Raw genomic sequence first — 18,014 nt, 5'->3', positions numbered from 1 at the left:
ATTGTTTGAAGTAGAGTCTCATGGACTTTCCTATAGATCAGATTATAGGTGTAAGCCACTCTCATATGGTCAGTAGAATTACTTTTTAAAGCCTATATTAACCTGGAAATGTAACTGAGGTGATGGATATAATAATTGCATGGACTGTAGAAAACATTGCACTCCGCACACTTTGAATAACAAAATAAAAGAGCAGTATATTGGCTAAAATAATAAAGTACAGAAAATGGATACATATTTTTAAACATCAGTAAGACACAAAATTGGATTATTTTATTCTATTTTACTGAATTTTTTTGAATTCTTTTTAGCATAAATACACTAATTTAGTAGTAAAATAAAATTTGCTACTACTGGTACCCACTGAGATTTAGAATTAATTTAGAATTTCTGTATTTGAAGTTCTGACCTTTTTTAAGAAGTGATAAAAGGTTATTATTTGTTTATACCAAATGTTTAAATATCTATTTTGCCCTAAAATAAATATAAAATAAATTATGATTCAACACACAAAATAATTAAGAGATTTGTAGAAGGTTTAGCTTTATAATTAGGCCTCTGTATGAAACAGTATGTTCCTACAATTAGATTTGGTACCTTAAAATGTATTTGCATTCCTACCAATCAATACTTTGTATGCTTATCACCATTGGATGTTTTATTTGATTATTCAAATATTTTTTTTTGGTCAACCAGACTGTGAGAGTTTTAAATATGAGGTGATTTTTGTTGTGTTTTTTTTTTAATCTTTGTATGTTAAATCCTAGCACAGTGCTGAGACTGGAGTAAAGAATTATGATTCAGGGCTGGGAAGGTGGCTCAGTGGTAGAGTGCTTGCCTTTGCATGAATGAGGCCCTGGGTTTGATTCCTCAGTACCACATAAGTGGAAAAAGCTGGAAGTGGCATTGTGGCTCAAGTGGTAGAGCACTAGCTTTGAGCTGAAGAGCTGAGGGACAACGGCCAGGCCCAGAGTTCAGCACCACGACCGACAAAAATAGATAGATAGATAGATAGATAGATAGATAGATAGATAGATAGATAGATAGATAGATAGATAGAGATGTAGATATCTATATATACATAGTGTCTAGTGGTACAAATTCATACTACAAAATCACTTTGAAAAATAAATGTTAGCGCATAATACAAATACTGGCCAGCAATAATTGTCAGAAATGAAGAAATCTTTTTATGTGATAATATACCTAAAATGTCCATATTGCTGCCTTTTGTCGGGGAGGTTGGGGTTCGGTCCTAGGGCCTGAACTCTGGGCCTGGGTGCTGTCCCTCAGCTCTTCAGCTCAAGGCTAGCGCTCTACCACTTGAGCCACAGCGCCATTTCTAGCTTTTTTGTTTTTGCTTATGTGGTGCTGAGGAATCGAACCCAGGGTCTCAGGCATGCAAGGCAAGTGCTCTACCACTGGGCCATCTTCCCAGCCCCCATATTGCTGCCTTTTTATCTAGACTAGATTTTCTATAAAAGTCACATATAAAAGTGATAGCTTTTTACACTTAACTCTGAGGGGGGAAATGTACATATCTTGATAAAATTCAATTTATTGGGCAGTTTCTGTTCTTAGTTTAAAGGAATTGTGCCAATTTCTGAAACAAGCAATGATTCTAAATTATAGTCTCTGTTCTCAAGTTGCTTACCAAGACATGCAGAATTAAAGCCTATGTTTGACACTCCTCCCATTGGGGTGTGTTTCTGTATTCCTTTCCCTATGATTTAGAGGCTGCCTCAGAAATAATCTTATGATTGGCACCTTTTTATTTTAGAAGTCTAGCTACTGGAGGCTGACTTGTTTCAAGGAAGCCACACCATGTAGTCTCTCCAGAAGGCAGATCTACCTTTTGAGACCTTCCAACCTAAGCACCAGATACAAGTGAATAGATGTTTAGATGTCCAGCCTTTGTGTCACTCATTGTTTTCTAATACTTCTGGCAAAGGCCTTGACACCATGGACCATAAATAAACGATCCCTACCTTGTCTACATTGCTAACTCACAGAAATATGAGCATAAGAAAATGGTATTTGTTGCATGCAAAGTTTCAAATGGCTTATTAGTGACACAAATACCTACTTGATTTAGGATTTACTTTGGAAAATTATTTGAAAATTACTTTCTCTCCTAGAAAATTTGTGGAAGATTTATAGTAGCAAAATTTAAATTTGTCTTTGAATGATGAGTTAAGAGCCTACAAAGTAAATAAGATAAAAGAAAAATGTAAAGGAAACTATGTGGGAAATATGGAAGTTAAGATAGGTGTATTTCATGCAGAAAAGCAGTTTGGCGGGAAAGAGCATTGTAGACATGAAGTGGAATTGTAGACATGAAGTTACAAATTGTGCAATGATTTTTTTTTTCACTATGCCAACAAAATTTTAACTGAAGCACTGTAGGAGTAGAATTTAGTAATCAGATCTATCTTGGAGAAAGATAGCTTGTTGGTAGCAGTAGTATGGAAAAGGAACTGAGAGCCAGTCATGTTCCATATCCTTATAAGCCAAAACACTTGGAAGATAGAGATAGGAGGATAATAGTCCTAGGTTGACTTGGGCAAAAACACAAAGCCACATCTGAAAAACAAACCAAATGCTAAGGACTGAGGATATGACCAAAGTGGTAGAGCATCCCTAAGGACAAAAATGAAAGAAAACAAAGAAAAATGGCCTCAAAGAGAAAAAAAGAAAGATCAAGAAAATAACAATCTAATAACAATTGTTCTTTTTAATAACATTAAAATAAAATCTACTGGATAACAATAATTATTAGAATTGGTAATTCATTTATTCTGGATATGTTTGTTCAGGCACAATTGAATGCTGCAGCCAAACCAGTATCTTGGTAAATTGAACAACTGCCTTTTACAAACCATTGATTTTAGTATTTCTGAGTGACGTGTGAAGCTTTCTCCTCTATGAATTTCAAAGAATTATATTAAGAACCTCATTCTTCCATTTTTATTTTAAGCCATTAATTGAGTATATTTAAAGAAATGAAATCATGCCAGGCATGGGTGGCTCACGCCTGTAATCCTAGCTATTCAGGAGGCTGAGACTTGAGGATTGCAGTTCAAAGCCAGCCTGGGCAGAAAAGTCCGTGAGACTCTTATCTCCAATTAACCACCAGAAAACCAGAAGTGGCGCTGTGGCTCAAGTGGTAGAGTATTATCCTTGAGCTGAAGAGCTGAAGGACGGTGCCCAGGCCCAAAGTTCAAGCGCCACAACAACCAAAAAAAAGAAAGAGAAATGAAATCACATTGTATTGGTTACTACACTAATTAAAACTTATGCATACTTAACTCAGCTTCCTCAAAACAAATATTAGTTCCATGTAAAGTCTTGAGAAAATGCTAATGTATGTATAGATCCATATTTTAGTGAGAAAATGTATATAATATGCTTAGTTGACATAGTTATATGAATATACCAAAATTGTATTCAAGATCTTTCTGTATGGATTTGAATGACCTTTAAATAATACTTGAGATTATTTCATGTATTTCAAGTATTAAACCAGAAATTTAATAATGATACAAACTTTTATTGAAAAAATGATACCATACATGCAAAAGACTTTTCAAAAACTTTTCAAAAGCTCTGAAATTTGAACAATAGACTCTATGGTTTATACATCATCTACATAGTGAAGCAATGTTCATTATCCAGAGATCAGTTTTAGAAACCTTCTCCCTTCCTGTACATTTTGGTTTTATTTAGAGTTTGGTTATATTTTAAACATCAGCTGAAAATCTTAATATTTTAACTCAAAATCAAAAGCCACAGTATTTTATATTTTTCCATCTGCCTTTTCCCAGGCTTCTCTTTCCTGACTCATTTGTTCAAGAAAGACTATCTCCTAGAATTTGAAGAGTGGCCATACATTTACTCATAAACCAAGTTGAATTAGCACACTGCACCAAGAAATAGTTTTTGTGGTTTTTTTTCACTTTATCCTCCAGTTACGATATCTATTATGTAAAAAATGTCATATTGGGAATATGACAAAATACTTTATCTTTTTTTTAATTCAAGCTTCTGAGTCATCCTAGCCAGACATTTTATAGAAAGGCTGGAGAAATCAGCATTATAGCAGTTTAAAGCCCTTCAGCCTTATGACCCTATGAGACTTACAGATTACAGCTCATTATGAAAGCTCATAATGTTTTGTGTTTTTTACAGCCTTGTTTGTAGAACTGTGTAGTTAAAGTAATCTGTGTTATTATCTTACAGACAAGGGCTACGATGACCATGTATTTAGGGGAGTTCAGAAGCTCAATATTGCTTATGCAATAATTGGGCTCCGTTTTTAAAAATCTTAACTACTTGGCTCAATGTCCAGCCCTTGATAGAACCTCAATCAACAGCAAAACAGCAGAGGGTTGATAAGTGGTGAGGGGTGGTAATAATCACCAGCCTGTCTCAGTATTTCTGACTTCATTAATCTCTAGAGAAGGCCTAATGCGCATTTTTAAAACTATGGGTCATACTGCAAGGACCTTGCATATGCCCTGCCCCCTTCCAACCAGCTAGCTTTGTTTGGTTCATTTTTGTTGTTTTGTTTGTTTGTTTGTTTTAGCTCTGGGCCTTGTGTATCCAGTACCTAGATACCTTGTTCTTTACTCAGATTTTCTGAAATATATTTGTCTGGGAGTTTAGCTTAACAATTGAATCATAATAATGTTAAAGCTGGAATGAGAATAATGCCCTTCCCCCAAAGTCCACATCTTAATCCCTAGACTCTGAGAATTGGTTAGATTACATGAAAAGCAAAGTAAGGATGCACATCAATTGTCTTTACAAATCACTTGAATTTAAAATAGTATGATTATTCTGGATTATCTAGTTAAGGCCGATATAATCACAAAGGTTTTTTTAAGTGACAGAAAAAGACAGGAGTGAAAGGAAGAGATAAAATAGTGCACACAGTGTGGGAGGGAGGTAAAGTAAGGACACCTGATGTTGCTGGCTTTGAACACTGGAAAGGAGAGGCTTCTAGGAGCTGGAAAACTAGGAAATAGCTCCCCACGAGAGCCTCCGGAGAGGAACATAGCCGTGCCAGTCCTTGATTTTAGCTCCATGAGATGTCTGTCAGCCTTCTGGCCTCCAGAACCGTATGATGATAATTTTGTGGTAATTTGTTGCAGCCGCCACAGGAAAGTGCAACAGCTGGTTTCTCACTGTGGGGAAGCCATCATTGTTGGCCGCAGGTTTCTTGTCACTAATATCCATGACTGTTTCTTTCTGCCCATGTGTTTTCTTTGTCCCTTAGTTGGCTAAAAGAAGATTTCTACCTGCTTTTTCCTTTGTTTATATCTCTCTTTTTTAGACTACCAAGTTTGGGGATTTGGGCTGGTAGATGTTTTCTCAGGAGGCAAGTAATACAGCCTGTTCCAGAGAACACTGGTTGGTTGAAGATTTTCAGAAAAGAAACACCAAATGCTAAGTTCATTTGGAAAACCTATGTTGAACACAGTCTTTATTTTCTTAAATCACTTTTTAAAATATAATTTATATGATTTCTCTTTAAATCTGAACAATTTTTAAAAAATCCATCAAATGTTATCCTTATTTCTCATCACAAGTAACTCTCTACCATTACCAGTCATTTGTATATTCTCCTAGATCTCTTCTACACATACAAATATGTATGTGTATATGCATGTATCTATGTGTGTATTATATATTTTTGTGGATGAATGTGTCTGCACACATTCATGTACACACATGTGTGCATGTGTACCCACATTCACATATGTGTACAATATATATCCATACTCTAGTTTTCTGCACACTTTTCTGTAACTTGCTTTTACTTTAGCTTTCCCTAAAAGTTTATGTAATAAATATATTTATGGAAGAACTTTTGCCAACTTTGGATGTATAATATGTAAATAAAATAATTTGAAGAAGCAGAACAAATATTTTCCAAACACTTTTTTTTCAAAGAATATTTCACAAAAGTATTTTTTGAAACATGCTGCATATTTAAAACTATGGGTCATACTGCAAGGACCTTGCATACACCGTGCATATGCTACCTTTTTTAGAAAAGGGGGGATATCCTCTGGAATAGAAATGCGGGTTAGTGTATCCTTGTGTAGCATGAAGAGGATGATTTGAGGATTTGAGAAAGAGATAGGAGGGGGGAAGGAGAGAGAGGGAGGGGGAGAGAGAGATCTAAGCTAATACTCAGGTTATACCACCAACTTGCATTCCTGTTTATTTCCATACTAATTGATGCCTCGATTTGGACAGGTTAAGTTTATTCAGTGTTATAAGTTTCTATCTACATTATTTTTAGTCATTTTTTACTAGTTAATTGTGCCAAATTAAGTCAAGTCCCCCCAACAAGAAAGTTCTATATCAATAAGAGAGGCTTCATGCAACAGTAGCTCACAGATCACCTGACCTGTCTTAAAATTATGTGGAACAATTTTCTACCAAGGTGACACTTCCTACTTTTGTAGGCATAGATGAACAATCAAATATGACATGTATACTATTTCAGAACTTAATAATGGGTGACGTTGTTCAAAGAGAATTATACTTTACGTGACTTATATGACTTATGTAACTGTAATCCTTTGGTCACCTTTATAATAACAATAAAAACTTTTTAAAAATAACTTAATAATGCATATAAATCAAAAGGGAGATTACTATAAGTATTTTACACATTGTTTTTCTTAAACGTAACTCTAATGCATTATCAGGACAATGCTATTGATCTGTATAAAGTTTAGCAAGACTGACACAATCTTCTAAGTTATTATGAAATTTCAACATTAGTAATTGGCATCCTTGTGTTATTGTGGTTATGGCTATATTTGTTTTATTTTTTTGTCAGTGATGGGGCTTGAACTCTGGGCCTGGGCACTGTCCCTCAGCTCTTCAGCTCAAGGCTAGTGATCTACCACTTGAGCCACAGCACCACTTCCAGCTTTTTCTTCTTATGTGGTACTGAGGCATCCAACCCAGGGCCTCATGCATGCAAGGCAAGCGCTCTACCACTGAGCCACCTTCCCAGCCTGCTATATTTATTTTAAAGATTTGTTTAATAATCAAATCATATAGAAGAAGAAAACTTTTTTTGATGGCAGTTTTGGTGCTTGAACTCAGGGCTTAAGTGCTGACTTTGAGATTTTTAGCTCAAGATTAGTGCTCTACCATCCAAGCCACAGCTCCACTTAGGGCTTTTTGGTGTTTTAATTGAAGACAAGAGTCTCACATAGTTTCCTGTATGGGCTGGCTTAGAACCTACAATCCGCAGATGTCAGCCTTCTCACAAGCTAGGATTACAGGCCTGAGCCACTGGTGCCCAGCAATATTATTATTTTTAAAATCTATATGTATTGTGCAGAAAAAATTTCCCCATTATCTATAAAGAATATGAATGCATTGTATCGTTTAATTATATGCTCTTCATTATCTTTCCTGTTTCATTCAAAATCTAAGAATTTAACTGAAAGTAACTAAAGCCATTTCTTTTATTTGCCACTTTGGTTGCCAGAAAGAGTCAGCTCCTCTTCTTTCACTCTCTCAGGCCAGTGCAATGACGTGTAGTCCCGGTGCATTCCAGACAATGCGCAACACTGGTTTTACGGGATTCTGATGGCTTCAGTCTGTTAATTTATTTAGGAGGTGCTTCTGGATTTTTATAAGGTCAACTCAGAATTTGTGGACTACTTTTCCCATTTGGTTTTGGAAGTAGTAATGCTTAATTTGAAAATACACTAATAACTTTAGTGATGTCAAATATACTAAGTCTGTTGTTTAAAACTTTTCACATAAAAGATGTTTCTATAATTGAATTTATTTATTAATGGAAACTGTTAAGGTCAATATGGTAGCCATTTAGTTGCTTAATAGGAAGTATCTAAGATATCGGTTTGACTATTTTTTAGTTTGTTTGTTTGTTTGTTTTTTTATTGTGGGTAAAGCTGTGGTAAGATCCTTTTGATGAAGATTTGATTGGGCACATGATAAAAATCAAATTGTGTGTGTGTGTGTGTGTGTGTGTGTGTGTGTGTGTGTACGTGTGCACTTGACAATCTTGGGGCTTGAGCTCAGGCCGAGGCACTGACTCTGAGCTCTTGTTTTCAAGGCTAGCTTTCTACCACTTGAGCCATAGCTGTGCTTCCGGCTGTCTGTGGTTAATTGAAGTTTCCTGCCCAGGCTAGTTTGGAAACATGATCCTCAGATCTCAGCCTCCTCAATAGCTAGACTTATCTATAGGCATGAACCACTGGTATACAGCAGATTTTTTTTTTTAAGACAATGTGTGTTATCTTGGCTCAGGCCCCAAAGTTCAGGTAAGAATAGGCATATACTCATTTTTTCTAATTTGGGGCGGGGAAGGGAAATATCAATGAGACATACAAGACACTGTGTTGAAAACAAACTTTACAACTTTGGAGGAGTGGGAAAGGGTAGTAGGGGAAAAACAAAGGAGGGGATAACAATGCTCAATAGGAAATATACTCATTACCTTACTCATGTAACTATAACCCCTACAATAAAAAATTATCAACACAAAAAATAGGTGTATACCAATATATCTAGCTTATATTTTGGTTTTATTAATACCAAGTGATAGCTAGGTACTAGTGGCTCATGTGTATAACTATAGCTACTCAGAAGGCTGAGATTTAAGTATTGTTGTATCTGTGTCAATCAAGGCATAAAAGTCCATAACATGCTTATCCCCAGTTAATCACCAAAAGAGCAGCAAGTGGAGCTATAGTTCAAGTAGTAGTGCCCCAGCCTTGAGTAAAATAGCTAAGGGAAGGAGCTCTGGGTTCAAGCTCCAGAACTGGCACCACCACCACCACAACCACAATAATATTAATACATGTCTATGGCCCAGCCATCATTCATATAGTCTCACCTAGTATGTTATCTTTGCCCTACCTCTTATCTTTATTCCCCTCCCCATATCTGAGCTTTACTGCAAATCCAAACAAAAGGCAGAAATGTGATTACAGATGGTTGGGCATGATAAAGTAAATCAAAGCTATCCTGTACATGCATCTTGTGTACGTTTATGTGTGTGCACACACATGTACATGCACATGCGTGCACAGTCATGGGGCTTGAACTCAAGGCCTAGGTGCTCTGTCTGAGGTTTTGGTTTTTATCTTTGCTCAAGGCCAGCACTCTACCACTAGAGCCACAGTGCCACTTCTGACTTTTCTTTTATGGTTAATTGGAGGTAAAAGTCTCATAGTCTTTCCTATCTAGACTGGCTTTGAACTGTGATCCTCAGATCTCAGCATCCTGTGGATTACAGGCATAAACTACCTGCACCCAGCTGTGTTTTTATTTTCATATAAGAGAAACAGCTATGTCAGAATTCCCACTTTGACAGCTAAACAGGAATTGAACACTGGCTACATTTTTACTGTGACTACTAGAATAGAAGAGTGTAAGATTTTGTTCTTCCCCAAAGAAATCATTGTCTTTTCTTGTTTGTTATAATTCATTGGAATAGTAGTATCCTTCTAGATTATTCTTCTGAATTTCAGATAATTTGTGAGTAAAGTAATATACTGAATGTATGTTTTCAGATGCATCAGTTAAAGTTTTATCAAGATTTAGTATTTGAGCAGTAAGGGGAAGTAGCACAAATTGTTGGCATAGAAAATAAAAAGAGTAATTGTAACTCCTCTGTATTGTATTTTCACAATAAAAAACTTACTAAAAAAGGAAAATAAAAAGAATCCTTTCCTTCTGTTACAAGACTCCCCAGTGATTATCTTTATCTGTCCTTTTCAATTTTTCTTCATTTATTTCTCTCCTTAGGTGTCTTGCTACAATATTAATCCACATTATTTATCTTCTCAGGACTGTCTCTTCAAGTCATTCATTTGCCTTTAGTAAGCAAGTGATACTGAGAGTCCTGATTACTGTCTCTACAGCTACTCCTCACTTCTCCAAGCTCAAAGTCAACCCTCATTAACATCCTTCTGGAAATCCAGACTCACTCATTATGTCTAAATCTCTTTATGCCTACTTTTCTTCTATATTGTCATCTTCATCATAGCCAAAGTTACAAGAACTAAAAATATAAACACATTGTCATAGATTAGACATTTTATAAAAATACAAACTGTTCTCTCCTGGAATAGCAGATAAAATCTGCTATGTATATGTAATCTGCTGTGTATGTATAAACATACACAGGTAGATTAATACATACCACACACACACACACACACACACACACACACACACACACACACTGCTGTTCAAACATTAATATTACCTCATTTTGCATGTTTTTGAACTTTAAATAGTCTTATTTGTGCATTGTTCTTGGTCTCAACATTATGAAATGCATGCATGTGTGTAGCTGAATAGTAACCCATTCTGTGAAAATTCCGTCATTTATGTGCCATTTTTCATGTGCAAAGACATTCAGGGAGCTTTTAAGTTTCTCTATAACAACAGCGCCCCTAAGATTGTACATATCTCCTGATTTACACATACAAATATTTCTCCTAGCAGCTATTGCAATATGGTTCTCTAAAGTTGTTTTAATCCCATTAGCAATATTTAGTGTAATTATTTTGCATGATCTAAAACCTTAATATTGTTAAAGATTTAAATTTTTTTTATGTGGTATAAACTATTTCACAATGAGTTAAATTTGTTTTTCCTTGATCACTAATGAAACAGATTTATTATCATTTGCTTATTTACCTCCATTGTCCCTTTTTGGTAGAAGTTACTATTGTCTTTGGCACATGTTTTTCAATCATACTGAGCTTCTTTAAATTATTTTCAGTCTTTTTTGGGTACTAACCTTTTCATAGTAATATATGTTGCAGTACTTTCTCATAGTATATGATGTCCCTTATCTTTAAGGTATCTATGTATAAATAGAAGCAATTCTTTGTACTTTTTCATTCTCTTTTTTATTTTTGAGGATGCTGAGGATTAAAGAAGTATTTATTTTTAATGTGATAGATCAACCTTTATGGTTTTTCATTCTGACTTAAACAAACTTTCTTATCCCCAAATACTAAACATTTGCCTTTACTATCTTTTACAAGCTTTAAAGATTAGCTTTTTTGGTATAAGTGTTTAATTTGTTTGGAATTCAACTTTATGTATATTGGCTCAGAATGAAACAGAGCACATCCTTTTTGTCTAGGTGGAGATATGTTAGGCCATATAAAATGTCTTTCATTTCAGCAGCAGTGTTTGTGTCAGAAGTCAAATGAGCATGGATTTTAAAGTGTCATGATCTCATCAATCATTACACATTTTTCTGGACCTCTGAATTTTCTCTGGTTGACACGTTGACACATTTCAGTAATATTCTTAGAATATGTTCTAAAATGCAAGTAATTCACTCCAAACTATACTAATGCTTCTCATTTGAATAAGATAAGATTACTTTCCCAGATGTGATATCACTTTCCCGGTGATACCATTTTAAAGTTGGCTAAGAAAATGTCTTTACCAAAATATCTGTGTGTGTGTGTGCGCACACACACACACACACACACACACACACACACACACATTATTCATTAGAAAATGGTAGTATAATTTTGATTTAAGTTTGTATGTGTGCATGTTCTTGCACTGTGAAGTTAAAGAAATAGAACATGAGAATCTCTGAAGTCGTTTTTTTTTTTTCATTGTGAAAATACTGTACATGGGCAAGGTAATGAGTGCATTTCTTATTAAGCATTGTTGCCTTCTCCTTTGTTTCCCCTTCCCATCCTTTCCCATCTCCCCCCTCCCAAATCCCCCTCACTCCCCTGCCAAAGTTGTAAAATTCATTTTTTGACATAACATCTTGTATATCTCATTGTTGCAATGGGTCCACCTGTATCCCTATTTAAACAATTTGTTTTTTCCCCTTCCCCTCCACAAATTATACCAACATCAAATACAGTGAAAACAAGGGTTATACCGTGAGGGAGGGACATACAAAGCAACAAAGAAATATCTTATAAATATGTTAGAAACAATCGCAAGAAAGACAAAAAAAAATTTGAATCCTTATCTTGCAGTTCATTTCGCCTAACATCAACTTATCTGACCTTTTCTGCTTGTCTCAGACATATACTAGTTTTTGCAAATAAGGGAAACCATGGGATCTATGTTTCTTTGGGCCTGGCTTACTTCACTTAATATAATTTTTTCCAAGTCTTTCCATTTCCTAACAAATGGGACAATGCCATTCTTTCTGATGGAGGCATAGAATTCCATTGTGTATATATACCACATTTTCTTGATCCATTCATCTACTGAGGGGCATCTGGATTGGTTTCATATCTTAGCTATGGTAAATAATGCTGCAATAAACATAGTTGTTCTGGTAGCTTTAGTGTGGTCTGGTTTGTGATCATTTGGGTAAATGCCCCAAAGTGGGATTGCTGGGTCATAGGGGAGCTGTATGTGGAGTCTTTTGAGGAACCTCCATACTACTTTCCAAAGTAGTTGAACAAGTTTATACTCCCACCAACAATGCAGTAGGGTTCCCTTCTGTCCACATCCCCTCCAGCATCTGTTGTTATTAGAGTTCTTGATTCTAGCCATTCTAACTGGGGTGAGGTGGTATCTCAATGTTGTTTTGATTTGCATTTCTTTTATGGCTAGGGAGGTTGAACATTTCTTCATGTGTCTATTGGCCATCCTTTCCTCTTCAGATTTGGCACATAAGCCAGGTTTTAGTCATGCAATAGAACTTATTCTTTTTATTTTGGGTAAAAAAAAACACACTGCAGCCTTTTAACTCTACAGTTTCTTATTTTGTCATTAACTTTTTCTCTTTAATTCAAATAACTCATTGTTTCCTAAGAGGTTTTTTGATGACTGGTATTTTGCAAAGTAGTTTATGCTCAGCTAAAGAAAACTCAGTTAAAGAAAACTATCTCAGAACTTGGGAAATGAGAGAGCTCCAAATCATCTATAGTAACTAAATTTCCACAAATTAAATTAAGAAAATTAAGTACAGAAAGGTGTAGTGACCCAACCAAAATCTTGATGTCATGGAGCATTTATAATGATCTCCTGATCCTGGACTCAGAATTCAGAATCCTTCCTATTAAAACAAGTTGCCCATGGGAAATTATCTGAAAATCTGGGGGGAGGGGAGTATCTAAATATTTCTATTATATTTATAGAGATTTCTAAAGTGATAAATCATTCTGGGTGAACATATTACTTTATACCCTTACCTTCACATTAATAATTTTGGGATAAAAATACATATTTGAACAAGTAAAGTAAAAACTGAGGCTTTCTAAGATTAAGAGTTATATGTTATACTTATTGTACTCATATTTCCTTAACACAATGAGTTAGTTATTCCTGGAGCATTTTCAAAATTTTTTGATTAAATGAATAAAACTACATATTGTAATGGAGGGTACAAATATTAGGTACTCTAAATGCTCTGAAGAAAAAACTATCCGCCTGGATGTGATTTTTTTTAAGTTTTTTTGGAAAGTTTTGAATTTAAACTAAGCCATAACTAATGACTATAATTTAATTAGACAGGGGGAACTTCCAAGTTTTAAATTACTTGTTTAGCTCATTTCCTACAGACTTTCAGTTCAGGTTCTCTGAGTTTTCAGAGTTTAGCTACACATGATTTCTAGAAACAAGTACGTTCATGAAAAATAATACGGTATATATGCTGAGATCTGTATATATGGATATTAATTATTTTGCATAATTTAACAATAATACAAAAAGTGGGACCAACCCACTTTTAAATATCAATTTAAATATCAATTTTTAAATATTAATTTAATATACCAAATTGAAACTAATAATGAATGTAATGTACATCTTAATTGTTCAATGTACAAAGATATTAAACATATTGTGAGGCAAAAATATCTAGACTTGAAAGGCTATAAATATGTAAAGTTATACATTTTTTTCTTAAAACAGAAGTAATGCAAAATAAGGAAAAGACCATTTACTGTTCTCTTTGTGCCTTTTCTGAGTTTACTAAAAGTTTTTGAAAATAATTCAATTTTTATTGTGAGAAGAGTTCCACATTTCCTCCCTTGATTTTCAATGGATATGAAAACTATTAACAGTGATCTCCACTGACCAATTCTTGTGAACCTGAATCCTGTTGTGAATGAGTACTCTGAACAGGAGTCAAAATCTACTTTAAGCACCTCTTGATTTCAAAAGACATGAAATCTATAAATATAACACTAAGAAGCTATTTCCTTCAGACTTGTCACATATGAGTGCAATTTTTGTCTGATGATGATGATAATTTAAAACAAAATTGATAGATGTCTATGTTCTTCTTGTATAAGTCCTAGACTGTGAACAAAAGATTTACAGAGCAATTTCCAAGTCTGAAATAATTCAGTTCTGTTGGGTTTTTTTTTTTCTAAACACAATTCTAAGTCATTTATTACCAGGGAAAAATGTGAAAATATATTAAGTTGGCATTGAAAACTGTTACAAGTATAAAATGTACTCTTATTTGTATAGTTATCATTTTGTTCTTCTTTGGAGGAACATGTTTTGCATATTTACCCATTAGTATGATTTTATATTGTGTGTGTGTGTGTGTGTGTGTGTGTGTATGTGCAATTTTAACATTGCAATTCCAGAGGATTGCACTTGTCATATTAACAGTCTACTAATGCCTAGCACCTTTGCATTTCTTTTTTCTTTTTTTTTCCTGTGAGTCATGGGCTTCAACTCTGGGCCTGTGCACTATCCCTCAGCTCTTCAGCTCAAGGTGAGCGCTCTACTGCTTGAGCCACAGCACCGCTTCCGATTTTCTGGTAATTAATTGGAGATCAGAGTCTCACAGACTTTCCTGCCTGGGCTGGCTTTGAACCATGATTCCCAGATCTCAGTCTCTGAGTAGCTAGGATTACATGCATAAACCACCAGCACCTGCCTCCCTTTGCATTTCTGTAAGGCTTTGTCGTCTTCACTTGACTTGTTCAGGATAAGAGAACAAATCCCAGATCTAGTGATAGCCATTCCATCTAATTGTATGTACTCAAGAGGCCAAGGAAAATATGTGATGGATTCATTTCTAATTAACTTTGCAAGTAGAATTACAGGGTTTTTAAAGTTCTCATCATCTACACATCCTTAATATTTTTGGATTAAACTCTTATGTAGTTTATTCAATATTGGCAGCTAGTGGTAATGGTTTCCAAATGTTCTGCGGGGATTTACAAGTATTTACATAACCTTAGTTAGTCTTTAGACCACCTGTGATGCAGACATTGTTTTGCCAATTTAACAAGTGATGTAACAAAAGTGTCACCAAGTTAAATGATTTGACCAAAGTCGCATCGCTGGTAAGAAATAGACTGAATTCAACACTGTGTTCTAACTTCAAACCTTTAGCTCATTCATCTGTTAGGAGCTCCTGTGATGCTGTCTATGGCTTTGAAGTTGGAAAGGTAGAGGTATTACTGAGTATAACCAGTTAACCAGTCTGATCCATCGTAATCATAATTGTCTCATTGGTTACATGTAATTGTTCATACTGAGCATTTGTTATTTTGATTCTATGGGCACTATCATGGTTTATTCAAGAACATAACTATATGTTCAAAGATTTACTTTTATAGCCATCTTGTCCTCCCTCCACTCAGCATATCAATGGTGATTATTGTAGAGAAGGAAACATTTATAGAGAGAGAGATCAGTTCAATAAGGCAATAACTTCAGTTCTGGACCTAAGTAAAATTTAGTTTACTCAATGAAAATATATTATTGTGAACTTATAGCAGTTCGTCAACAACTGCCACAATTATGAAAAGTTTTTATATACATCTAATCATCTGATCAGCTGACCACTAGAGGAAATTCATACCATCAGAACTTCCTGCTACTGTGACATTAAAAACGGATGGCCATAGTTAAAATTCTTTGGGAATCATTCAAAGAATGACTTGAAAAGCTTCTATCTTGGTGTAAACATGATTACAGCACAGAGGATAGGATATTTTATTTCCTGACCTTGATTGTGACTAGATTCTCTTGAATTCCTATTAGTGCATAATAGAGATAGAAGAATTTTAAAGCAATTAAAAGAAATAAATGTCCTTCATCTCTTTTTCCCTATAGATCACAGTATAGAGAGAAGCCAAATCTCTAAATAATAATTAAACAGAATTTAACTAAGGTGTGTCTTCATTTTCTTCGACTGTACAATGGAATATTTTTTTAACTATGGTATCTTGATTTTCTTTCACTCCAGGTGTGACCCTTCACTGCCTGAGACATTGAAAAAGGAGCACATCTCTGCTGAGAACATGTCTTTAGAAACTCTAAGAAACAGTAGTCCAGAAGACCTCTTTGATGAGATTTAACAATCCTTAAAAGTACTTCGCTGCTCACTGGACTGTGATTTTTACTCATTTCTTCAAAATCAAAAAGGAATATGTCAATTCAGCCACAGATATTACTGTACCTTATATCTTAATTTCATGTATGCTTAGTTGTATGCATCCATGCACATGTTCATGAAAATATGACTGGATGACAGTGGTATGCTATGCTAAACCATTCCCCTTGTCTATAATGACATGAAATCTGACACATTTATTGTGTTTGTTCATGAATATTGTATGTAATAGCTGTCTTTTCAATGTCTACAGTTCCTTTAGGTTAGTAATATTCTGAACAAGGAGAGATTTTAATTTGTTGGAGGATATGTAGAGTGTCTTTAGTTTGTACATAATGATAGTAAAATTTTTGTAGCTGAAAATTTTGTGTTCTTGTTAAAATGTGTGATTTACCTTATTTCTTATAGTAAAATATCTTTAAAAAGTGGTTACTAGCATTTATGTCATCTGTCATCTTTATGTCAAAAGAATTAATATGTTTTTCAAGGATCGTGGGTACTATTTTACACATACAAAGGCACTATTTGAAGACAAAAATTTTGCAATATGTTTTGCAAGAAATACCCACTAGTTGTATTTCCCAACCTCTGATTCTGTCTTCACTTCTGTCCAATTGAACATCTATTTCCTCCGAGACCCTCAAAATAAGCTTTGCAATAAGCTTTGTTCTTTGGAGTTTTCTCTCTGGTTACATTTCTTTAGACTTCTTGGTTGTTTCCTTCTTTACTAAATAGTTGAATGTTTGATTGTCCTGGAGTCAATTTTCAGCACTCTTCTGTTCATTTCCCATATTAGGTAGGTCAATATAGACACCTTAAACTGTGTGCAGTTTAAATCTCCTCTATATGTTAGTATCTCCTAGTAAGCACAGTTCTCTGTATAGTCAAATATATATAATTATATTAATATACAGAGATATCTTGACAGACATATACACACAAAATTGTAAGTATATGTGTATATATAAACAAATATAATTTGAAATTGATTTGTCAGAAAAGGTTTCTTAAATTTTCTTAGAAATTATTCCCCATATCAAATCTGAATACATTTTGACATATTCCAATATAGATGTCTCTGCCTGTACTTGGGATATTTTAATACTCACAAGGCAGAGATTTAGTTATATTCCAGTTGTAATTTCACTTCCATTTACCCAGTTGCTTCATGCTAAAAACCCTGGAATCTTCCTAGATGTTCTTGCTTCTACAAATCCGTGTGTTTACCTCTCAAACTCAAAACTTGCCTTATTCTGCCTTTCCCATTGTAAAGGCCTTCACCTTGGCCTCTGTGCTTAATCTTCTTCCCTAAAATCCAACCTTTAGTACCCTACCTAACATCATTTCTGTGCCTAAAGACTCTAACAGTAATCAATTGCTCTTTAAGTAAACCACACCTTTACCATGTTATGCAAGGTCCTGCTTCCCCAGCCTAATTTCCTGAACCTGTGTCTCTCCATTCCTCCTATACTGATAATACACTAGTTCCCAAACCCATCCTACTGTTGACCCCTCTGACTAGCGTTTTCATCATTAGATGGTTGATTTATTCTCAGCATTCTAATCTGGAACCAAATGTTATTTTCTTAAAAGAACTTTCCCCTAGTTGTTGTTTTTGTTAATTTGTATGACCTTAGCA

The 18,014-nt window shown here is 34.7% G+C and overlaps 1 protein-coding gene across 2 annotated transcripts in view; it reads left to right on the top strand.

The window, feature by feature from the left end:
- Positions 1 to 16,732, top strand: part of Xrcc4 (X-ray repair cross complementing 4) — a 189,237-nt gene extending 172,505 nt beyond the window's left edge. For both annotated transcript variants that reach the window (XM_042691059.1, XM_042691060.1), the window contains exon 8: positions 16,229 to 16,732. In XM_042691059.1, coding sequence (XP_042546993.1) covers positions 16,229 to 16,340 — 112 coding nt within the window. In that variant the 3' untranslated portion in view covers positions 16,341 to 16,732. The remainder of the gene's footprint in view (positions 1 to 16,228) is intronic.
- Positions 16,733 to 18,014: the final 1,282 nt, after the last annotated feature.

The sequence above is a fragment of the Dipodomys spectabilis genome, unplaced genomic scaffold, assembly GCF_019054845.1.
Source record: "Dipodomys spectabilis isolate Male_0828 unplaced genomic scaffold, ASM1905484v1 ptg000140l, whole genome shotgun sequence".
Lineage (NCBI taxonomy): Eukaryota > Metazoa > Chordata > Mammalia > Rodentia > Heteromyidae > Dipodomys > Dipodomys spectabilis.
Note: the sequence above shows the minus strand (reverse complement) of the source record. Positions and strands in the feature narration are given on the sequence as shown.